This window comes from Colossoma macropomum, unplaced genomic scaffold, assembly GCF_904425465.1.
Source record: "Colossoma macropomum unplaced genomic scaffold, Colossoma_macropomum, whole genome shotgun sequence".
Lineage (NCBI taxonomy): Eukaryota > Metazoa > Chordata > Actinopteri > Characiformes > Serrasalmidae > Colossoma > Colossoma macropomum.
In genome coordinates, this window is record NW_023494805.1 from 43,590,122 (window position 1) to 43,615,134 (window position 25,013).

The 25,013-nt window shown below is 42.1% G+C and overlaps 1 protein-coding gene across 2 annotated transcripts; it reads left to right on the top strand.

Annotated features, from left to right (window-relative positions):
* Positions 1–1,134: 1,134 nt before the first annotated feature.
* si:dkey-127k13.1 (PWWP domain-containing DNA repair factor 3A) lies at positions 1,135–23,157 on the top strand. Of its 2 annotated transcripts, none has more exons than XM_036596991.1 (13): positions 1,135–1,222; positions 5,883–6,779; positions 8,301–8,568; positions 10,598–10,738; positions 10,825–10,895; positions 11,758–11,843; positions 12,646–12,706; positions 13,045–13,120; positions 13,226–13,276; positions 16,382–16,632; positions 20,911–21,120; positions 21,714–21,802; positions 22,659–23,156. In XM_036596991.1, exons 2-13 carry the CDS (start codon positions 5,946–5,948, stop codon positions 22,732–22,734), a joined length of 2,214 nt encoding a protein of 737 aa, XP_036452884.1. In that variant the 5' UTR covers positions 1,135–1,222; positions 5,883–5,945; the 3' UTR covers positions 22,735–23,156. The 2 variants fall into 2 exon arrangements, with proteins under 2 accessions (XP_036452884.1, XP_036452885.1); XM_036596992.1 differs by lacking the exon at positions 1,135–1,222 and adding an exon at positions 4,235–4,288 and having other exon boundaries at positions 22,659–23,157.
* Positions 23,158–25,013: the final 1,856 nt, after the last annotated feature.

Here is a 25,013-nt window from a genome sequence, read left to right on the forward strand (position 1 = left end):
GAAACCTGGAAGACGTTACACAGTGTAATTCTCCTCTCTGCAAGTTCTCTGATGAAACTCTGTCTGCGTATCTTGAAGCGTCTGCGTTCGCGTCCCTGTGTGAAGTATGTTTCGGCCTAACTCAGCACACAGCGCGGATTCTACAGGTGTTCAGATGCTAATGTCCTCTGAACATCGTTCTTTTATTCTGTAATACTGCAGTTTTACACCTTTACCTGTTGAAATTGAAAGTTAGAGTTAAAAACCTTACATATTTAAATTTTTGTGTTTCTGAAATCACTAGTACCAACATTATTCTCACCAGCAGCGGTTCCTGAGCTCGCACTGGACTTTTAATCACACTGTAATAAATAAACCTTTATTAAAATACATTTTTCCATTAATTTGATGATGAATTTGTTTTTCTTGCTGAATTTTGATTCTATTTCTTGCAAGGAAAATAAGAAAAATTTCTTTAAGGTTATGAATGATGACCCAGCTGGTTGATTTAGAACACATTCATCGGATTTTGGAGATTCCTGAAACAGATTATTTTGAATCATTTTGAATATTATGATTCAGTATATGACTCCTTTTTAAACAGAACTCACAAATCGATTCTGTTTTTAACAGCTGATCACTGTACGTTGTTGTACAGTTTCAGAAAAATCGGGAGAGAATTGAAGCTAACGATACGGAAATACTTCAAAATGCTCTTTGGCCCCCAAATACATCTGCTTTTTTTGGGCAAACGTGCTTAGTTTTTGTTTTACTTTGGAATCAGAAACATCTTCGTTTTGAATCAGAGCTCGACTTGTTTCGAATCTGGAACAGAGTATTTTTTCATTAGATCAAAACTCAATTGTGTCGATTCAGAACTCGATTCTTTTTTTAATATTCGGTCAAATCACAATGAATCATAATCCGGTTCTTTTAAAATCATAGATCGGTTCTTTTGAGTCAGAACTCGGCTCGTTTTGAATCAGCAATGGAGTATTTTTTTAAGCAAATATAGATTCATTTTGATTCAGAAAACGATTCGTTTTTCTTGCGATACTCAACGAGACGTCAACTGCATTGATTCAAACCTTGATTCTGGTTTTAAATAAGTGCCCAAATCATATTAAATCGTGAGTCGGTTCTTTTGAATCAGAACTCGACTCGTTTGGAATAAGCTCTTTCGCTAGCGGAAGAGCGGAGGCGAAGTTGCTGCTGCTTCTGAACTGAAGCCAGAGAGGAATGAGTATGTATCACAACTGCATATACAGCATATTTATGCGCTGTTAGAGCTCATATTTCTCTGTTTAGCGGGACTCAAAGTATAAAACCTGCACATTCGGAGCTGCAGCGGCGCTAACTCGCCAACGTTAAACCAGCTGGACAGATGAGGCTAAGCTAAGCTAACGCTAGCGGACTGTTTACGGAGCTGCTAACTGGACACTTCTGATCAAAAAGTGATCGATACACCTGATTTAAGCGGTGAAATGTGGGTTTATCGATGAGATCGGCAGCTGCTGCAGTTCCCTGCTCGGTCTGTAACTGTTCAAAACTTTTAAACGGCCAGTTTAGCGTTAGAGGAGCGGCGTTAGCTCAGCTGTTGGTGAGCAGGGAACGCGATTCTTTGTGTTATGATCTTATGCCTGTAATGTTGTGATGTTAATGTGGATAATATTTGATGGCAGGTTGGTGTAGCCGTGTTTAGCGTCTTTGCTCACTTTAACTAGAACTTTAAACCCAAACCAAGCCAGCTGAACAGCTCAATAACAGCCCTGACTGCATTCAAACCAGCTGATGTGAAAGAACTTAGTTACTGTGTTTGTGGAAGTGTCGAAGCTCATTCCCGCCACTTCAGATACAAAATACAGCAACTGACTGTTATTCTTTCATTATTTACGGAATGTTATGCCATTATTTAGGGACAATAAGACATTATTTTGCAATACCACGTCATTGTTTTGCAGTGCTACTGAGATACTATCTCATTAAGATATCTCATTATTTATTTTGATATCCTGTCTCATTATTTTGAGATCTTGTCTCATTATTTTGAGATCTTGTCTCATTATTTTGATATCCTGTCTCATTATTTTGAGATCTTATCTCATTATTTTGATATCCTATCTCATTATTTTGAGATCCTATCTCTTTATTTTGAAATCCAATCTCATTATTTTGAGATCCTATCTCATTATTTTGAGATCTTATCTCATTATTTTGAGATTCTGTCTCATTATTTTTGAAATCCTGTCTTATTTTAAGATACTATCTTACTATTCTGAAATGCTAAATCATTACGTTGAGATATTAAGTCATTATTCTGAGATCCTGTCTCATTATTTTAAGTAATTCTTTTGAAATGCTGTATCATTAAATTGAGATTTTATTTTGTGAAACAAACTCGATATTTTGAGATGAACAAAATTTGGTTTCGGTTCATTTAAACCACTCTAACAAATATTTGGGCAATACTAATGTTTTAAATATGGAACCTCCACATTTCTGCCTCGAACTGAAAATCAAAGATTACCTCCTGTCGCTTGTGAACAGTTCAGTCAAAAGTGGCGCCAGTATAAAAGTCCCCCCACAGGAGCATTAACTGGTTACCTGTGACAGAATCACAGACTCAGTTAGCTGTAACACTGGCTGGAAAGGTTTGCTGAGTTGATGCGTAATGAATGATTCCAAGAGACGGTGCCAAACAGACACGCCAGTTAGACTGTTTTATGTCAGTTAAGCACAGGTTTGTATGGAAGCCCAGTTCAGCCACGTTAAGTAAAAATTCAGCACCTAACTTTGAATCTTTAGTACTATCAGGTGAATTGCTATTCCTTTATGCTGCGATACTAAATGATTACTTTGAGATATTATCTCACTATTTAGAGAAAAGTTATTGTTATATTTGTTGTTTACATGTATATAAAGTATACACAGCAAATGTAGAAGTAAAAAGCATATAAAGTTAACGTCAGGAGGCACAACCAAAAACAAAGGATCACAAAGTTGACCTTCATGGTGCATCGCCAAGGTCACATTTAGTAAGAGTGTGATGTTTGAGTCGCGGTTAGAACGGTTCAGTTAACCACGTCAGGTGGTCTGACCTCAGGAGAACCATGAAAATATGGAATTATTAGAATGTTTATTTATTTGAAAAAATGTGAGTAGAAACTCAAGTCGAAGGACAAAGGTTTCTACAGGTGTCTAAGCAGATGCCTGTTTAATTTGAAACCAGTCAGTCAGATGAATACAATGGAACATACATATCGCTGCTGTTGGAAGAAAACCTTGTAGCTCCATTGTTGTGGTTTTTTAAGTTTTTGACATTATTTGAAAATGCCTGTTGCTCTTTATAGTGTTTGTAAATTTCATGATGATAATTACACTGGTAGATTATCACAGATTTAGCTGTGAATGATGTTTTGTCTTTTTTTTGTTTGTAGTATCTCAAAAGAATGACTTGTTTTCCTCACGTTGACTTCCTGTGTCAGTAATGAGTTTTGACGCACTCTGCTAAAATATTGGCTTATTATTCTAAAACGGTGACCTACTTCCTTGAAATGTAACAGCTGGAGGCTTTAAAAATGATTTGATATTTAATGATGATAAAAAAAGTAACAATAATTAAATATTTTGACTTAGTTGAGTTAAAAACTCAGTCTAAGTCATTATTTTGAGAAAGCAGGTTTATTTCTAGATGCTGAGTCAAAAATTTAAGTGAATTAGTAATTATTTTAAAATATTAAGGCAACATTTAGAGACAGTAAGTATTTATTTTGGGACACCAAGTCAGTTTTTTGATACACGTCGAACAGAAAACAGAAACCATCACTGATTGTTTTCTCCTCCATGTGGCAGGAATAGGCTTAGACAGTAAGATGACCAGAAGAACGTTCTCCTGGAGCCAGTTTGGCTGCCTGAAGGCGTCTGGTGTACGTTGTGCCCAGCGTTCTGCTACATGTACACGCGCTCGTACTGCTCGTATGAGTGGGTTGGTGTGGAAAACTATCTGCGAGTTCCGTGTTGTCGTGACATGCCTTGGCTTGTTAGATAAGTAAGAGTTGGCAGCAGGAGGGCGGGGGGGGTGTCACCCTGGACCCCACCCTTCAGGGCGGCCTACAGTAAGAAAACCAGGCTGTTGTGCCGTGACTGTCCTGTAAACCGGCAGAAAACAGCTAAATCAGCAGCACAGAAGAGAAAAAATAACTGCTTTCACTCACTTTTCGTTCTCTGTGTCAACCCACAGTTTCAGCTCCGAGGGGACACGGCCGTCAGAACGAGGGAGAAAGAGAGTGAGAGAAAGACCATGAATAAAGTGAGAAGTGTGAGAGGGAAGATGAAGACAGCTGAGACAAAAGCTGTGTCCCAATTCAAGGGCCGCATCCCTCGAAGGACGCGGTCTATGAAGGCTGTGTAGACCCGCGAAGGCCGAACCGGAATGATACGGTCGGCTCCATGGCGGATTTCCTGTTTGTGTCACAGCACCGCTGTTCCTGCCCTCACCACAGCGTCACAAAATGCCGCTCCTGTCAATTTCTTTTGAAGTTCTTTAAAGAAGGAGAAACTTTGATCTTAGTTTTTTATTTATTCGTTTATCAGAGCTGGAGCCGCGTCTCTCTGTCGGCTCTTTGCTCCCTGAAACAAAACAAAACCAAACGTCAGTGTGAGTTTTGCTTCAGGCCACATCGGCTTTTTCAAACATTTGTATTGTTCGCAGTTCGACTTTAAACCCAGTACTTACATTTAAAGTGTCTCTTCAGCCGCCGTTCGCTCCTCTGCTGACGCCGCTGTGTTCTCGAATCCTCGCCGGCGCGCAGTGAACCTCGGGATACTTTGGCTGGTGAAGGATCCACCCGTTGGATCCTTGGTTGCCATGGAACAGAAGGACACGTTTCTCGGCCGCATATGAAGGAACCTTCGAAATCGGACAGTCTAGTCGCGCCGCTGTGATGCAGTCGGCCTTCAAATGCAGCCTGAAGGACGCAGCTCCTGAATTGGGACGCAGAAGAGGAAATGGACAGCGAGAGGTAGCAGGATGGTAGGCTTGGCTACAACAAGGGAAACAGTCAGAGCGCCCCCTGCTGTTGCTATTCAACATGTCTGTTAACAGTGAATTAGAGGTCTGTGCAGTATAACTCGCCGTGTCGCCCCCCCCTGTAAAGGTTTGCGGTGGACCGTTTTTTTTTTTTTTTTTTTGTAGCTCCTGCTCCCGCCCGCAATCCTGTATAGCTGGTTTCCAGCTGTGTTAGTCACGATTGAAAATGACTGATAACTTTGATGAGCATCTTTAGCTCAACAGCTAGTAATTAATTCTTGATTGTTTTATTCTTGTGTCTATAATGTGGTGTAATATTTAATGACAAGTTGATGTAAACTTGTTTGGGGCCTTTGCTCACTTCAGTTACACTCTTAAAAAAGATAATTCTTCAAGGGTTCTTTTGTAAAGAAAATGGTTCTGTATAGAACCATGAACACTCAAAGAACCCTTTGCATGATTAAAGCGTTTTTCAGATTGATAGAGAATGTACTGTAGATGGTTCTGTATAGAACCTTTTTGAAAAGAGTTCTTTTTAGCACCCAAAAGCGTTCTTCTATTGTTACGGTGTCAAGTTTGTCACAGTAGAACACTTTTAGGTGCTATATAGAACTCTTTTTAAAACCGATTCTATATAGAACCGTCTAAAGCTTATTCATGCATGTTTTTCCATCAGTCTGGAGAACCCCTTCATGATGCAAAAATGCATTCAGTCACGCAAAGGGTTGTTTAAGTGTTCATGGTTCTATGTAGAGCCATTTCCTTTACTAAAGAACCCTTAAAGCAACATCTTTTTGAGAGTGTAGGATTACACCCAACCCAAGTCAGTCCCAAACTGTGTTCAGTTTGATTAAACTCAGCGCTTCTTTTGCAGACAAGCTTGTGTGGAGTGATGTTCCTGCTAAGAAGCTGAGACACTTCAAGAACATGCAAGAACATGAGCTCGTCAGAAGACTGCCACTCCTTACGACACCGAAAGAATCCTGAGAGAACATGCCGGGTCATCGCTGAGGTCCGACCAGAATTGAAAAGGCCTGCTTCCAAACGGACAGGTTCCACTACGGACAACTCCAAAGAAGCTCCTGCACCTCCTGATCCCGGTCCTGCCAGTGCAGATGGACCCCTTCCAAAGAAAAAAACGAGAGGAAAGGTAAAGAAGTTTGTCCTTCAGCAAACTGGAGCTGAACCAGCTGTGCCTTCACACTCGGCCACTCACACTGCTGTGAATGGACGTTTATCTCCAAGCTCGAATGGCGTTGGACCAGCAGTGCCTCAACAAACCACAGCGTGTCTTCAGAAGATGACAAGACCTCAAAGGGGAAGAAGAAGGAAAGGAGAGCCACCTCCTGAGCAGGGAGACGGCTCAAATGTAGGTGCTAATGGGCCGTCATTAGAAAGACTGGACAGTGGCCCCGCTGCCCGTTCGGCAGAGACTGAGGAAACCCCCCGGAGAAAAGCCAGAGTTAGACGGGGTCGGAGCACTGAACGAACTGCTGAGCTCCGGAGCCCAACAGAAACCTCCGCTGCCGTTCACTCACATGCTACACTATGTTCTAGTCCTCAGCAGGATGCTTCTCCTTTACCCAGTGATCTCAGCCCCGGCCCCAGTACACCCAAACCCCGCCGGGGCCGGCCTGGTCCCATGCTCAGCTCCACGCCTCTGGGCACTGCGTGCCTTTCCCGAAAGCCTCCAGACACAGGAGAGACTACGAGCCCGCAAAGCCACACTGCAAATGGCCATCGGAAGGAACCAAAGCCAAGTCCAGTGAAGGTCCGTATTAAAGCCAGTGTCAGCATGGTTTCAAATGTTTCAGATTTTTATTTTGATACTAAAAATATGCCAAGATAAAAGGATTTGCTAGTGTTATATTAAAAAATATATGTATTTAAATGGATACAGTTTAATGGAGCAAGAAGCCACATAAGCCTCCGGGTACTCCGGTTTCCTCCCAAGTCTTATTTAGCACCAATCCAGCGGCGCCCTCTTCTCACACTGGGGCTGAATCTCAAACAGCTCCCTGCTCCCTACATAGTGCACTACGCAGGAGTTTAAATACTGGACCCTGCAGCCTGACAGTGAATAATATACTCAGACGCATCCACACTCAATAAATGATGCAGTGTTTGGCTGTATAGGCTAGAATTTCAGAACCTCTAGCGAGAACACTATTTAGGGAGTACAGAGCCGTTTGGGATTCAGCCTGAGTTTGACGCGAGTTCTGACTGAAACACGAACATTTGAAGAGTGTAAAACATTCAAGTGACATTCTTTAGACTTTCATACTGCAGTTTTACAGTGAATCACACTGTAAGTACTTTAATTCAAGCCTGTGATATTAATGATGGGGCTGTTTAGGCTGTTGGCTCTTTTAGCCTGTTAGCTAGCTGACCAGCCCAGTTCTAATTAAGAACATAAGCTGTCAGCTCCTCAGTTTAAACAGAACCGGGTTCTTACTTCATCAGTTCACTCGGTGCTCCATGTGAGCAGCATTACATTCAAAGATTATTCATTAACAGCACCAGGGTTTTTCAGGCTGTGGCGTAGTGATACACAGTTCAGGTGCGAGGCGGTCGATGTGCGTGTATCGCGTATGTCACAACGGCTTTGAACACAGCTCAACCAATCAGATTTCAGGACAGGAACTATCCGTTTTATAATAGTAGATAAAATGCTCCAGAACTGTGGCGCTGCTGCTCATAACTGTGTGCGTCAGGACAACAAGCTGTTTGATGGTCATTTTAGAGTCACGTTTTACAGATAATGTTTGAGAACTCATCTTACGATGGACGGGTTGCAGCCACACCGTATGTGATATTTGAACAGTCAGCGCTACTGTAACCGATACCTACCTAGCTAACTGCAGGACGGTGCTTCTGAATCCCATAATGAGTTGGCACAGCCATATTTCTGGACACGGTGGAGACATTTCTCGTGTGCCTTACTGTGCATCGTGCCTGCAAAGTATGTTAAATTTGTGAGGAAACTCAGAGAGCCTTGAGCCTTGCTGCTGTCAGATCAAAACCTCGTATCTCCAAAATAGTAACTTTACAGGAGACGGAAAAACATTCTTTGCTTTTACTGTAAGTAGATGAAACCAGACTTTTTTCCAAGTACTTTTGGGCCGTTTCTTTTGGTCCCTTCGACATGAAATTTACGCACAATGTAAAGAACAACGGGCATTTGCAAATTGTCAAAAACTGAGAAAGGCAAAAATGGAGATATGAGGTTTTGTTCCGACAGCAGTGATATATCTCTGCTGTAATGTTCTTCTGTGGTACTTTTTCCAACCAGAGAAGTCCGTCAGATGTTCCTGCACGAAAGACAACGAGATCCCGCAAGCCTCGAGCTCCAGACAAGAGCATAACTCAGCAGAAGGAGAAGAGGAAGAAGAAAGAGCAGGAGGTGTGTGATGGACCGCCAGTCAAACGTCAGAGGAAGAAGGGAGGGACAAAGGCGAAGCCACAGGACCAGCCAGCCCACCGGGTCAGACCACGCTTCGAGCTCCACGATTCTGAGCTCCAGGAACCTGAGCTCCAGGAACCTGAGCTCCAGGAGACAGGTTAGCTCACCAGCAGCACTAGGCTGACCGATGTGAAGCCAAAATACCTTATCACAGTAAATATCAGGGATGCCTTTTTTTCTGCCTTTTTTGTTTTATAATCACTGGCTAAGATTTTTGCCAATCCGATTAAATACTATCTGATTATAGATGAAGACTGAGGTGTTTATTCTCACTCTACTCAGCAATCTGATGAAAATCTCCGTTTACATGCTCACTACAAGTAATCAGATCCAAAATGACGTGCATGAGCAAAGAACCGCTTAGTGTAGACGTTACCGTGGCAACCAGCATCACGTGAGTCCAGTCAGAGTGAGATGAGCAGCAGTGAGCAGCGCTTGTGTTTTTAATGACTTTAAAATGATGTCAGACTCAGGAAAACGTCCTTCACATGTCCTTATTAAAGAAGGCCGAGAGGAAGACGTCGTGTTCTGAGACACATAAGCTGGACGTCCGTCCCACCGCCGTCTTTTAAAGATCAGAGCATAAACTTCGTCTCCTCTGCAGACCAGTTTCTGCTCCGCCATGTTGAACGGTATAAACTCTCACTATGACGCGACGAACATGATCAGAACGGACTTAAACTTTCCGATAGGGAATGTAATCAGATACAGGCGTTTACACGGATATTATTCTTCTATTTAACGGATTATTTACAGGATTACCCACCTCGATCAGTCAGATAGAAACTGTATTCCGAATGGCCTCAATCAGACTAGACTATTCCGACTGAGGTGTAAACATGGACGTGTTCTATTCCGATTGAGCTATTAGTCGGATTATAAACGGATTATTAGGCTGCATGTAAACATAGCTACTGATCTTTCTAATCAAACACTTAGCAAATAATCTGAATGATAAAGAAAATGAGAAACTTTGTTTCTCAGCAGGGACCATATTGCAGAAATTTCATATTCATATAGAAGGTTTCTTACACATAGACGACTCAGTATGCTTTACATGAATAAACGCAAAAGGAACGTCAAAAGGAAACATGAAGACAAACTGCTTTTAGAGGGACAGCACAAAAAAAATCTTTAAAAAACAAAAGAAAATACAAAATACGTAAAGCAAATTTTCTTTTTCACAAATTCATTCTACAGAGGTAAATCTTTATTTGGGAATTTTATCTTACCTTACGACATCTGATCTCCAGTTAGGAAATCTTAGCCTGCTCAAACAAAGTCAACATTCAAATGTCATGTCTCACCAAGCAACCGGCCATAGGAGCACAGCTGAAATGTAATCGAAATTATGTTAAAAATGTAAGTTACAGCTGCTGTTACCAATGAAAAAATACTAAAAAAACCTAATTGAAGTTGTCATGGCAACTAGCTACAAGGTAATATGTTAGCACCACACTAATCATAAGCTAACATGCTAGCAAATATATATATATTTTATAGATTTAGACGAAACTAAATATATATATATATATATGTGTGTGTGTGTAAATAAGGATCTTATATGATTTATAAAAGAATGTATTTTAGATTATTTAGGTAACTAACTCTGCTAACTGAAAATAGGTAACAACTGACTGTCTTATTGGTTTGTGCTGTTGCGAGTGAACGGCTAGACTTTTCACTCCTTGTTTAGCGAGCAAGACACACAGCACCACCTAGTGTTCTGAAACAGGAACTGTTCAAAGTTCAGACTCTCTCTGCTAATACTGGATTGAGGAGCAAAATTTTTCTTAATAATAATTGTTGTTGGCTGTTATTGTTGTTTATCACCCAGACTTAGTCCTTCGCCACCTTTTTTATTCTGGGTTCACCTCAACCTGGTGAAATGATGGTCTTGTAGCGGTGAAATGATGGTCTTGTAGCGGTGAAATGATGGTCTTGTAGCGGTGAAATGAAGGTCTTGTAGCGGTGAAATGATTGTCTTGTAGCGGTGAAATGATGGTCTTGTAGCGGTGAAATGATGGTCTTGTAGCGGTGAAATGATGGTCTTGTAGCTGTGAAATGATTGTCTTGTAGCAGTCGGTTGGTGCAGTGTTGTGATTATGGTGTGTTTTGACCTGCAGAGCAGAACTTGTCCTCTGACCTGTCCATCGAGCTGAGCCTGATGGAGGAGCCGGAAATGATCAACCACTCTCTGTCCCTTCAGGAGGATGAGGAGGAGGATGAAGAGGAGCTGCCCAGTTTCTTAGAACAGACCAATAACCGTGAGATTATTACCATTAAATGTGTTAGATTATTGTTCTTTTTTGTGAGCTTATTAAATAAAAGCGTGGTGTTTTTTCTGTTGCAGAGCCTTCCTCAATCAGAGAGGGGCTGTGTGTGTGGTGTAAACTCAGGAAATATCCTTTTTGGCCTGCCATAGTGAGTAACTCTGCTCTCACATTAGCCAAGTTCAAGTAATGTGGCCTTCAGTATAATTATAGACTGCAAAGATTAGTTGATTATGAAATAATGTTTGTGCTGTAATGCTCTGTAAAGTTCATACGATCCATACAGGCATTCTGACAGTCTAGAACAGGGGTTCTCAACCTTTTCCATCTCAAGGCCCACCTGTGTATAACTATAAAGCACAGTGGCCTACAGAAAAGGATGTGCATATTATATAGATTTAGACGAAACAACATATATGTAAATAAGGATCTTATATGATATATAAAAGAATATTTATTAGATTATGTAGGCAGCTAACTCTGCTCATTGTCCTGTTGGTTTGTGCTGTTGCGAGTGAACGGCTAGACTCATTCCTTGTTTAGAGAGCAAGACACACAGCACCACCTAGTTAGTAGCAATGGTTCAAAGTTCAGGCTCTCTCTGCTCTGTTTGGTGTCGAGATCTCTCTTTAGGTTTGAGGCTTTTAGCGCCTAATTTGATTAAACCTCACTAACCTCAGGGGGCTTCTGGACTACCGTCGCCACAATCTTCAATAATAATAAACTTTACTTGATATCTGCGTCTTAGGTCGCTGATGCTAGGCCAGAATTCAAACGCAGATCTTCGCTGTTATTTTAAGGCTCGTCTGTCGTTTTTATCAGCTGCAGGAACGATATGAGGACAATGAGAGTCTGTAAAGAGTCAGACGCTAAACAGGCAGATTATGCTGACAAGACAGCTTGAGAAACCCTGGTCTATAATACACTCCAGGAGGGTTAAGAGGCCTGCAGGTCGAGTATGTTGATCGATTCTTTTCTGTTTGAATGGTTGATGGTGACTGTGCGCTCTGCAGGTTAAAAGCGTGAACCACAAGAATAAAAAAGCCAGCATTGTGTTCATCGATGGATGTCTGTTTAATAAGAAGACGATCAGAAAAGGGTGAGTCTCCAGCGTGTTATAGTGGGACTGGCTGTAAAGTAGGGGTGGGGAACTGAGGGCTGGAGTCCAGCACTGTTTGGTGATTTTCCTGACCTAGTAACGCCACCCATACCGGGGAATTAACGATGATGCATCAGGTGTGCCTGAGCAGGAACATCACCGAACAGTGCGGTTCCCCACCCCTGCTGGATTGGGGTTAGTGCTGAAATGGGGGTTAGTGCTGAAATGGGGGTTAGTGCTGGGTGGGGGTTAGTGCTGGGTGGGGGTTAGTGCTGAAATGGGGGTTAGTGCTGAAATGGGGGTTAGTGCTGGATGGGGGTTAGTGCTGAATGGGGGTTAGTGCTGAAATGGGGGTTAGTGCTGGGTGGGGGTTAGTGCTGGATGGGGGTTAGTGCTGAAATGGGGGTTAGTGCTGAAATGGGGGTTAGTGCTGGGTGGGGGTTAGTGCTGGATGGGGGTTAGTGCTGGGTGGGGGTTAGTGCTGGATGGGGGTTAGTGCTGGGTGGGGATTAGTGCTGAAATGGGGGTTAGTGCTGAAATGGGGGTTAGTGCTGGGTGGGGGTTAGTGCTGGGTGGGGGTTAGTGCTGGATGGGGGTTAGTGCTGAAATGGGGGTTAGTGCTGAAATGGGGGTTAGTGCAGGGTGGGGGTTAGTGCTGGATGGGGGTTAGTGCTGGATGGGGGTTAGTGCTGGATGGGGTTAGTGCTGGATGGGGGTTAGTGCTGGATGGGGTTAGTGCTGCTTTGTGTTCCTGCGTGAGTTAAGCAGTAAAGTGAACCCTTATTTTTGTTCTTTCCTGAAGCTTAACTGTGTCTTTGAGGACGCTGAAGCCGTTTGACTGCAAGGAATATGATCAGTTTGTGGTAAGCCTTGTTTTTAAGACATTTAGAAGAGTTAGGCCAGCTTCTTTAACTACACGTCCTTGTATCTACACTAACTGTCCACTTTATCAGCTCCACTGACCATATAGTTTCACTCTGTATTGTATTTGAATTAGCAGGTCAATGTATGTGTGTATATATAGTCACTGTTGGAACCAAAACAAAACTTTTTCACATTTTTCTGCACATTTTAGTACACAGTTTTATTTATTTGCTAAGTTTAACATTTTTAAAACATAGAATATGACAGATTTTCACATTATTGTATTTTTATGTACAGGTATTTTATTATGTGAGTAATTTGTGTTTGTTTTTTTCAGGATATTGCCAAAGAGAAGTACGGGGCTTCCTTTACCTGGTGTCTGGAGCTCATTTCGGACTACAGAATCCGCATCGGTACTTCTGACCATTACATGCACTTCTCATTCCGTCCACACCTAGCAGTGGGCTACATGTGCTGGACATCACCCAAACTGACCAAACTTTCATCTCTGCCCACAGGATGTGGCTCTTTTGCTGGTTCCTTCATTGAATACCTCGCTGATGATATCAGTAAGTTCTTTATTCTTAAGCCCATTTTACACCCGACACGCTAACCGCGCTGAATGACGCGCCACGCTGTGTCGCCCCCAGTACACTCCTATTTTAATCAGTGTAGCCTTTCACACTGGCCACATAGCACCACAGCGGTGACGCCCGCCTGAAGCGCAGAAACACACTTTGGGTCTATTTTTGACTCAGGCTGGCAGTTTCTAGGCAGAAACAGTAAAGAAATGCAACGTTTATGCTACAATATACAGTCTAGGCTAATAAACAAATAAACAAATGTGGTTTTAACTCTTTGTGAGGGTTTTTTTCACATGTAGTTCTCTTTAAATGAACCGAACCAAGTTCTGTTAAAGTGAACCTGAATGGGAACCCACTGCTTTTTGTGTTCACAGTGAGCGTGTTTTACATGCACTCAATAAACCACTCATAATCAGATTTCTGCAGTTATCTGATTATTCGAATGGTCGTATAAACAGCACACTCTGATTTCTTTCAGATTTCTCAGTCTGAGCATGTGTGAAAACAGAATGTGGTACTGGAAATAAGTGAGCAGTGTCGCTTCAAAAGTGTTTTGCTGCCTCTCACGGCGACGCTGCTCACTTATTTCCAGTACTGCGTTTTCACACATGCTCAGACTGAGAAATCCGAAAGAAATCAGAGTTTGAAGGCTCTTTCAGTGTTGGCGTTGGACTCCGCCAAGGTTGTGCCTTGTCTCCACTCCTATTCATGATATTCACGGACAGGGTGTTGGGGCGTAGCCGAGGTCAGGAGGGCATTATGTGTGGAGGCCGGATGGTGGCGTCTCTGCTATTTGCAGATGATGATGCCCTCTTGGCTGGATCGCATGGATGCCTCCAGCGCTCAGAGGTGTGAAGCGCTTGGTATGCGGATCAGCACCTCCAAGTCCGAGTCCATGGTCCTAGCCCAGAAAAGGATGGCATGCCCACTCCAGGTAAGGGGAGAGGACCTGCCCCCGGTGGAGGAGTTTAAGTATCTCGGGGTCTTGTTCATGAGTGATGGGAAGAGGGATGGTGGGATCGGCCGCAGGCTGGGACAGGCGGCAGCAGTAATGCGGTCACTGTACCGGACTGTAGTGGTGAAGAGGGAGCTCAGCCATAAGGCAAAGCTCTCTATTTACCGGTCAGTCTACATCCCACCCTCACCTGTGGTCATGAGCTGTGGGTAAGGACCGAAAGAATGAGATCACGAATACGAGCTGTGGAAATGAGCCTCTTCGCAGCTTGGCGGGCTACACTGTACTGACAGGGTGAGGAGCTCGGCCATCTGGGAGGAGCTCGGAGTAGAGCTGCTGCTCCTCTGCATTGAGAGGAGCCAGTTGAGGTGGTTCGAGCGTCTGATCCGGATGCCCCCTGGACACCTCCTGGTGGGGGTGTACCAGGCACGGCCTACAGGAACAAGACCCCGGGGTCGTCCTAGGACCCGCTGGACAGATTATATCTCCAAGTTGGCCTGGGAGCGGCTTGGGGTCCCCTGGAATGAGCTGGAGGAAGTTGCGGGGAACAGGGTTGTCTGGGATTCTCTGCTCTCCCAACTGCTACCCCAACCCTATCTGGACTAAGAGGTTGATGATGATGAATAAATGAATGATTTGTATTACGTGAAATGCAACGCAACTAATAAGCGTCGTGGAGTTTTACCATATTACTCCTCGCGCTGTGTGGCGTCTGGTGTGAACTGGCCTTTAGCCACTGTAAGACATTAGACGGGCACTAGCTGCACCCACAAGCTGTAGTAGAGTTTAAACTGGCCACACTGCGCCGCCACTGCAGGCTTACCTGGTTCTCTAATATCACTAAAAACTGGAGCTGAGAGACTAACGTAGCTGGCAAGTGTATGGACCAACTAGCACGGTTCTAATTGCAGTGGAGAACCCTTTGCAGGTAAGATTGGTGACCCTGGTCAAGCTGCGGCTGATTTCTCACATGTTAAATAGCTCCTTCACTTATTATTCAAATATTGATCTTAAGACGTATAATTCAGTAACGACTTTAAATGATTCCATAACTGCAATAAATTATTCACTAACTATGGTGAATTATTGAATAATCAGAGTCTTCAACTTTGAATTGTTCAGGATATACTATTAATTATGCTGGAACTGCTGTAAGTTATTCTGTATCTGTGAATTATTAAGTACTCACTGAATTATTCAGTATCTGAATTATTACATACTCGTGAATTATTCAGTGTGTATAAATTAAGTACTCACTTAATTATTCAGTGTCTGAGTTATTCAATATCTATAAATTATTCCGTACTAACTGTGAATTATTCAGTACTCACTGAATTATTCAATACTAACTGTGAATTATTCAGTATCTATGAATTATAAAGTACTCACTGTGAATTATTCAGTACTCACTGAATTATTCAATACTAACTGTGAATTATTCAGTATCTATGAATTATAAAGTACTCACTGTGAATTATTCAGTACTCACTGAATTATTCAGTACTAACTGTGAATTGTTCAGTATCTATGAATTATTCAGTATCCATGAATTATTCAGTACTCACTGAATTATTGCATATCTATGAATTATTCAGTACTCACTGTGAATTATTCAGTAGCTGTGATTAATTCAGTGTCTACTATGAATTATTCAGTATTTACTAAAAATGATTAAGGAAATACTATGAATTATTTAGTAATTACTATACATTTTTCAGATGTACATCAAATTCATGAATCAATCACTATCTTCTATGTAGATTATTAAGTAGTATAACTGTATTGCTTATTCAGTAGGTGCTATGACGTGTTTAGTGACTGTTATGAATTATTCAGTAAGTACTATAAATTATCCAATATTTACCATAAATTATTCCATAACTGCTATGAATTATTTAGTACATACTATAGATTATTTAGCATTTACCTTGCATTACTCATTACTATTATGAATAATTCAGTATTCATTATGAATAATTCAGTATCTGCTGTGAAGCCGATGTGTAAGCTCTGTAGTTCTGACAATGAGTAACTGAGCTGCGGAACCGCAGACAGACCCTGTGGACCTCAAGTCAAAATATACCTTTTTTAAAGTCTTCGCCTGATTGGCTGTGGTGCTGCGTTGTGATTGGCAGGTTGCCCTGTGAGGATGCGGTACCCCGAGGGGTCGTCTGAGCTGGCCTTTCCCAGCCAGCAGCTGCTGAGCGAGGAGCAGGACGGCGAGGGCGAACGGGCAGAAGAACCCGACGAGGAGCAGAGCAGACAGCCCGATGAAGGACACTCAAAAAAGCTTCTGCCCGACCGAGCGCTGGCCGCCCGCAACCGTGCCAACGAGAGGCTGGTGGACTTCATAGTGAAGAAACGTGGAGCGGAGAATCGCTTAAAGGTACAGTCAGCTGAAAACTTAAACTAAAAATAATTCATAATTAAGTCACTTTTTCAACCAGCAGCACTACACATTATTGAGTGTGTTAATATTCACGCCAATAATACGATCGTTATTATTCAGGTAGGTGGTGAACGGCATCCTGAGCTTTCTTAGATCAGATTAAAATCGTTATCTGATTTCAAGAAATCTGAAAAAAGCCTAGATTTTAGTTCAGTAGTCAGGTTTTTAACTACATAAGTGCCCTTTCTCTGATTTTGAGCTAAAAACCAGGTGACTTCTTAAGAACAGTAATTTTATACAACAGTTAGTTCCGGCCACGCAAGCAACGACTGTGACAGCTGTAGGAGACGCTCAAGCCATTTAAACGTTTTTACTTCTTACTTTGCCACAAACAGAAAATGGACACTTTTAAGATCACATTTGACCGACAGCCGATTTGGTCAGACTCTGAAGATGAGACGACACTAAATTCCCAAACTGTGATCACCACTGAGCAGCTTTTCAGTCGGCAGCTGAGACAGAAGAACAGCTAAACAACCTGGAATCAGCCAGAAATGAACCCAACACCATTCGCCAAACGTGTAGTCTGATCTTCAGAGTCTGACCAAATCAGACTGAGCCATAAAACTGCCGCAATATCAAGTTCAGCTCAGTTTTGTCAGTTTTTGCCAGATCAGTATTAATGTTGTTTTGTTCCAGCCAGTCTGTAAAGCATCTTACAGCCCGTTTAGTTTGGCGAATGGTGTTGACTACTGACTACTGAACTAAAACCTATTGGTAAGGAGCTGGAGAACTAACTGCCGGCTGTGCAGCGAGTGGGCGGAGCTCGTTACTCCGACATAACAACAAGCTGCTCGTTAAGGAACTATAATTTGGTGAAGGAACTGCGAACATTAAAACATATTAAACGCCGCGTTCACGGCCCAGTTTATTAATTTATTACTGTATTTATTTAACTGCTGTATTAAAGCAGTAGAACACTCGAGGAGTGTGTTATCGCCAATAACATCACGGCTGTGATGATCTACGGCGACCAAATCACAGCCGTGATGTTATTTCACAATAACACTCCCTCTGTGTTCTACTGCTTAACTAAGGCATTGTTTGGTAAGATATTGAATGTAGACGTTTTCCCACTTACCCCAGATGAAGCTGATCAGCCAGAATATTTGGTGTTCAAATTTTGCTTCTCTCGTTTAGCGTTGGAGCTACGAGGCTAACATTGCTAACGTGTGGCCACTTTGTACTGAATTGTGACTTCCTGTCAGGCATGTCAGTGCTGCAGTTTATGGGTGTGATGTCTGAAGGGCTGTGCAGTGTGACAGTATTCATAGTCATCGCGAGAAACCGTTCCTACGAAGCTCTGCTGATGACTTCCCGTATAAATAAAAATAACGCGTGGCCACGCATAGGAACGAGATCCTAATGTGTGGACATGACTTAATAAGGCGTGAGAACATGATAATTAAGTTGTGGCCACAAGATCATGCCTTATTAAGCTGTGGTCAAGGCTTAATCATCTCATTCTCAGGCCTTACTAAGTCGTGGCCATGCATTAGGATCCCGTCCCCACGCCTTACTAAGTCATGGCCACGACTTAATTATCTCGTTCCCACCCCTTACTAAGTCGTGGCCACACGTTCTGTTTATTTATACGGGGTGTCACCAGCAGGGCTCTGTTTGTTCCTCTAATTCTGCGGCCGGTGGGCAGTATTTTCTGTACAGAGTAAGTGCTGAATTATGAAAACACCACTGTAACAACAGAAAACGCCTTGTTTATAACGTGGGGGGTGCGGATGCGGCTTTGGAAATCGCTTGAGGTCTGAAATTTCTCCAGCAGGGGACGCTGCATGCAAGTCTCCATGAATCTGTCAGAAGAAGGTCATGAATGCACGTGTTTGCAGTAACGTTTATAATGGCAGATTAAATAGTATTTTAAAGATGTTGTGTTTTATTAAAGATTTTCATTAAATCTGTTAATGTTTAAAAAAGCATACAGTCTAAAATAGAACAGAAAGTAGGTCAAAGCTGCAGCGTTTTTGTTTGTTTTTGAACAGGGAGGGACGATTTCATCAATATTGTTTTTTTTTGTACTAGAAAATATTGTGCTAATTATTATTAGACATCGCCCAGGCACTGCATGTTTTATTAGGAAGAGAGAACAGTTAGTTTACCTGGATCTGGTGCAGCTCGGTGAGTTAAATGTATGTGAAATCATTGTATTCAAAGTTGTTGGTAATATTTTTTTAAATGTGCCGCTTCTTTTTTTTTAACCTTACCTTTTTTAACTTATCACACCTCAGAGAAGATGAAATATCGTAATGCGTTGTGTGTCGTGAAAAGTGTCTGTATATCGTGATATTGTTGCCATATCACCCACTCCAGTTCAGAAACATGTTGAAAAGGCATATTTTCGTGCATTTTGAGACTTTGGTCCTGTAGAGGAAGCTGCTGGGGGGTGTGTACAGTAGCGTGTTTGTTTTATTTCTGGATGGTGAACGGTGCTGGTGTGCCGGCCGGCTGCTGCAGTGCCTGCTTGTCTTTAATAACTGACACTGCCAGTTTGTACGGTTGTGTTTGGGCCTGTGCCATCATTCAGGATGGCAAAATGGAAATCAGGTAAGCGGTGGGGGAGGACAACGTTCCTGTTTAGAGACTGAGTTTGCGTGGTGTTGGACATTAGTTTGAATTATAGCTCACATTAGTTTGTGCCGGAGCTCGTGGAGTAAACAAACGTTTTAGAAATGCAGCAGTGCTTTAGCTTTTACCTTCCAGCTGAAGAGGCTCATTTTAAGGAGCAGCTCAGTGAAAAATCAGACTTACACAGTTTACACCTCCTTACAGTGAGACAAAATTCAGGCTGCTTTTATTTTTAGTAAATATTACTGCCGATCACTCTGTAGGCGGAGCACACGGAGAGCTGGCTAGGCCTTATGTTAGGCTAACGGCTAACCCCTAGAGACTGGCTTTTCCTTCCACTTTCTCTTCCCTGTTAACTCATTAACTGGTTATAGTCTGATGTCGCTCCTCTGAACATAAACTAGACTAACTGACCTCAGGCTGTAGCTCAGTACACGAGACGTGAGGGAGTCAGCGAGTTCAGACCTGTTTGTACATCACATTATCTGCATTTATTTGCATATAAGTATAATGATAATGACATGGATACTGGATGAACCGGTACACCACCCACAACTACAGCATGCAATACTTCAGTCCCTGTTTGTAGATACAGTAGATCATACAGTCTCAGAAACCACAAAACCAAGTCTGTTAGAGTCCAGGGGAATTCCACCCATTTTTCAAAAAAATACTTTATTTACTATCCAGAACCACCAGTGAACCTACACGAGTCTTCTGAGTTTATATGGAATGTTGATGATGGAAAATAGTGGAACATCTGAAATAATAAGTTTTCTTTGGGGACTATTTTGCCTCACAGCGCCCTGCATGTATCCCTCCACCATGAATGGAGTTTAAGTTCTCTAAACTATCATAAAACAGTGTCTCAGTCATCAGGCAGTGAATTCATGGCTGAAACAGTAATAAAACAGTGTAGTTCAGTAATTGGGCTACTTAACTAACTCTGTTCAGGCCATATTGTATCAGACGATCCCCGCCCAGCTCTGGTCCACAAAACATCGGCCCATAAAGGAGGCTTGGCCATCTTTAATGACGTACAGAGTGTCTCATTCCTGAAGCTTTCGTATGACATGGAAACCGAGAGGAGATTGGAGCGCAATCGGCTCCAGTGCGTGAAATCAAGCGCCAGCCTACTAGCGTCTCATTAACTTATCATTTACATGAAGCACACCCTAATTCAGCTCATGAGCCAGTGGCTAAGCTCGTAGGTGAAGTGTGAGGTGGAGCGCTGTGCTCCCCCTACTGGCTAATCTTTATAGTGTTAAAATTCCGACCACTGGGAAGAGTAAAATGTGAAATAAACAAAACGCCTTAGTCTTTTTAAAATGATAGAATGAAGTGATTTTGTGTTTACTTTCCTAAAATATCATATTTATACTCTGTATTATTGCAGGGTGGCACTCGCTGTGTTGTGTCATTGTGGGCGGAGTCAGTTGTATAAAACAAAAGCACAGTGTAATATGTATTTAAATGGAGCAGTGGCAGCATTTGTTTATATCAGTATGCATGTAAATTTCGTACATCCACTTCTGTCCTGGGTTGCCATGTGCACAGATTATTAGTATTGCTGTTATTATCTGTTTATATTCTTATTATGAAATGAAAGATTGATTTGATGTAAATAATCACCAGGCAGTGATCAGCGGTCAGGAGCCGTCCAAGTGGCTGCAGGCGCTGCAGAGCTGCAGCCGCTCAGTGGGGGGGCTGTACCTGGAGGATGACAGGCAGGTGGATAAGGTTTACTCCTACCTGAACAAGCTGTGTGAGGCTGCAGTCAAAACCAGCACCGGAGTGGAGAATACGGACCGCATCCGATTCATTCTGGATGTGCTTCTGCCCGAGGTGAGCCGCTGGAGCCCAATGATACGGCCAGCAGTCTGATCACATATCATTTAATAATCGATAATTATCAATAATCAATATATCCATTTTCATAATGCCCAGCCTTAAGTGTGAACATTATTTGTATATATTTAATATATAAATCTCTCTCTCTCTCTCTCTCTCTCTCTCTCTCTCTCTTTCTCCGTCTGTCTTTTTTCTCACACTTCCTCTCTTTTTCTTTTTCTTTGTCTTTCTTTATTCCTTTCTGTCTACCTTTCTTTCTATTTTTCTTTATTTCTCTTTCTCTTTATGTATCTCTCTCCTTCTTCCCCATCTTTCTTTCTTTCTCTCTTCCCCTTCTCTTTCTTTCTTTCTTTCTTTCTTTCTTTCTACTTCCTCATTTCTCACTCTCTCTCTTTATCTGTCTCTCTCTTTTTTCCCCACTCCCCTCTCTTTCTCTTTTTCTTTCTTTCTTTTTTTTCTCTCTTTCTTTATTTCTTTCTCTGTACCTCTCTCTTGCTCTCTCTCTCTTTATCTCTCTCTTTGTCCCCCTCCCTCTCTCTCTCTCTCTCTCTCTCTCCCTCTCTCCCCCTCTCCCTCCCTCCCTCCAGGCTATTATTTATGCCATAGCTGGAGTGGACCGACTGTCTCTGGACAAAGCTGAGGAGAAATATCGGCGAGGGCCGCAACACAGTAACAGGTTGGTCGGCTGCATCATCTGGAGTGCATGATCGAGTCAGTTTATCTGAAAATATGAACATCATCATCTAGAAGACGAAGGATTTTTAAATCCTTTATTTGGTCGAGTGTGTATTCAGTTTCAGCCTCGCTCCAAAAGTGCTGTGTTAAACGCTGCTCGCTGTTTCCGGGACGACGCTCTGTTTTCACACATGCTCAGACTGAGAGAAACGAAAGAAATCAGAGTGAGAGTTTACACTGAGAAACCCCTTTACTGACCCAGATCCAGCCTCTTTATCAGATTTACTAATCAGATGTATAGACCTTAATCTAATCTAAGTAATCAGAGTGTGTGTTTACACAACCGCTTAATAATCAGAGAACTGCAGAAATCCGATAATGATCAGATTATTAAGTGCATGTAAACACACTCACTATCCATATTTACATGCAGCCTGCTAATCCAGTAATAATCTGACTAATAGCTCAATCGGAATAATCTAGTCCAGTTGAGGCCGTTTGGAGTACAGCTTCTGTCCGATTGATCGAGGTGGGTGATCCTGTGAATGATCCGTTAAAGAGAAGAATAATTTCCGTGTAAAAGTCTGTGTCAGAACACAGTAAGCCTGCGTTTTCGTTAATGTTATATGTTTTAGTCTATACTAGCACATCAGCACATACCGAGACATTTTTACAGCCAAGACGGTAAAATGGACACAAACTGTTGTGGCTCCCAAAGTGGTTTGATTTTTGTTGAAAGGACAAAATGGCTCTTCTTAATGTTTGTGTTGCGCCGGCTGAGCTATGGGCCCTTTAACTCAGCCCTTCTCAGTGTTTTGGCTGATCTGTGTAAGTCTGTGTTTCTCTCTGCTCTGTAGAGAACGGGAGGAGTTCGATATGATGATCGAACAGCAGATGAGGGTGAAGGCGATCGCGGCGAAGCCGTCACCGTGATGACGCCCGACTGCTGGAGTTTGTAACAGTGCAGTAATGGACGTTTCTTTGCTCTGCAGCAGAAGCAGCTCTCATGTTCCCTAGAGCTCCTCCTGCTGCACTCACTTCTCTGCACTTACGTTCTTGTTGTAAATCACAATCATGTGACCCCAAAGGTAGATGTTCTCATTAATGTAAAGAGTTATTTTTAATAAAAACAGTCCTGAACCTTTCTGAATTCGTCCGCCATCTGAAATATGAATTCATATTCATTTTTTACTCTGACAGTATGAGAAACGCAGACTCAGAGCTGTCCATGCAGATTGTAAATGTAATTATTATTATCTCAAAAAAGTGCACAATTAGTGCATTTATTAGTGTATTTGGTTTTAAGTGTGTAATGAAATATGTAAATATGTAATTAAAGGGCCCATATCCTACTGTTTTACTTGTATTTTATTTTTTCTTCACTTACGACGTCTCTCGTTACTCTCTTAGAATTAAACAGGCTGTTTTCGTTACTGTGCCTTTAAGACTATGTAAATGAGCTCTGTTCTGATTGGCTGTGCCTCATTCGAAAAGCAGTCCAGGCTTAAACACTCCTTATAACTTAGCGTTAGCGGGTCTAACGGCAAGGATCAGCCTACACTCATAAGATGATTCTTTAGTAAAGACTGGTTCTATAAAGAACTATGAACACTCAAAGAACCATTTGCATGCTTAAGTGGTTCTCTGCATGGTGAAATGGCTCTTGAGACTGATGGAGAATGTGTTGTACGTGGTTCTATATAGCACCAAAAAGGGTTCTGCTATTGTTAGTACCATTTAGAAAAAGGTGCTATATAGAACCATATACAACACGTTCTCCATCAATCTGAAGAACCATCCCTTTAAGAGTGTATGAGTGAATAAATGGATATGATGTACATTTTCTGTATGGACTGGAGAGGAAAACTGTACCGTTTGACACAACAGTGTTTACTAATTGAATTACTTTGCAAACTCTTTTCTTTCAAAGAGTTTTCCAGGATATGGGCCCTTTAATGGGAAATTCCACTGATTTCTCAAAATTCCTGCATAATTAAGTGGTTAGGATGTAAACAGAGCGGTTCAGAGTGGTTTGGTGTGAAACGCTCCGTTCTAGATAAAGTTGCCGAGTCAGAACTGTTCACCGTGGTGGTGATAGGAACCAGACGTCCACCTCTAAAAGCTCCCTCACAGAAAGTTCCTACATGAAATGGTTATGAATTCACTGCCTGATGACTGAGACACTGTTTTATGATAGTTTAGAGAACTTAAACTCCATTCATGGTGGAGGGATACATGCAGGGTGCTGTGAGGCAAAATAGTCCCCAAAGAAAACTTATTATTTCTGATTTTCCACTATTTTCATCATCAACATTCCATATAAACTCAGAAGACTCGTGTAGGTTCACTGGTGGTTCTGGATAGTAAATAAAATGTCTATATTTGTGTTGTAGTCATGGCGACCCCTGGTTCCTATCACCACCACTGTAAAGACATCTGAACCATTTCACACCAAACCACTCTGAGTCACTCTGTTTACACCTCACACACTGAGTTATACAGAGATTTTTGAAAAATTGAGGTCCCCTTTAAGTAGTTGGACCGAGTGCCAGTGCTGTCTCCAGACTTCTGTGGGTTAATAGGCGTTTTTTTGACTAGTACTATCTGCACTACACTGCGTCTAGACTGGTCTGGGATAGTTTTCTTGTCAGAACGTGTTCTTATGGGGGATGTTGACGTGTGCAGCTTTCACCACACTGCAGCCCCGACTGAGCGATAAAATCAGAGTTCGTTCTTTCACCCCTCCTGCTGATACAGGAATGATGTGGCACAAAACACACTTAACCACTCAGATACACTTTCCACACGTTTTAATAAGACACAAGTCCTTCTTTTCTCTGAGACGTAGATATTTAAACTCTGACTTTATTCCAGAGCTTCAGTCTCCTTTAGCACAACCCCCTGAAATACTGCACGGATACAGTGTGATGCTCTTTTTAGGAACTTCACTCCAACTGTCCAGATCAGCAGCTACTCTGATTAGACATTTTATCAGAAACAGCTACCATAAATGTGCATGTTTGGCCATTTTATTAGAAACACTTACCATGTAGGTTCTCTTTTGGCCATTTTATTAGAAACACCTACCATATTGGTGCCCTTTTGGCCACTTTATCAGAAACACCTGCCATATAAGTTCCCTTTTGGCCATTTTATCAGAGACACCTACCATAGAGGTGTCCTTTTGGCCATTTTATCAGAAACGGCTATCA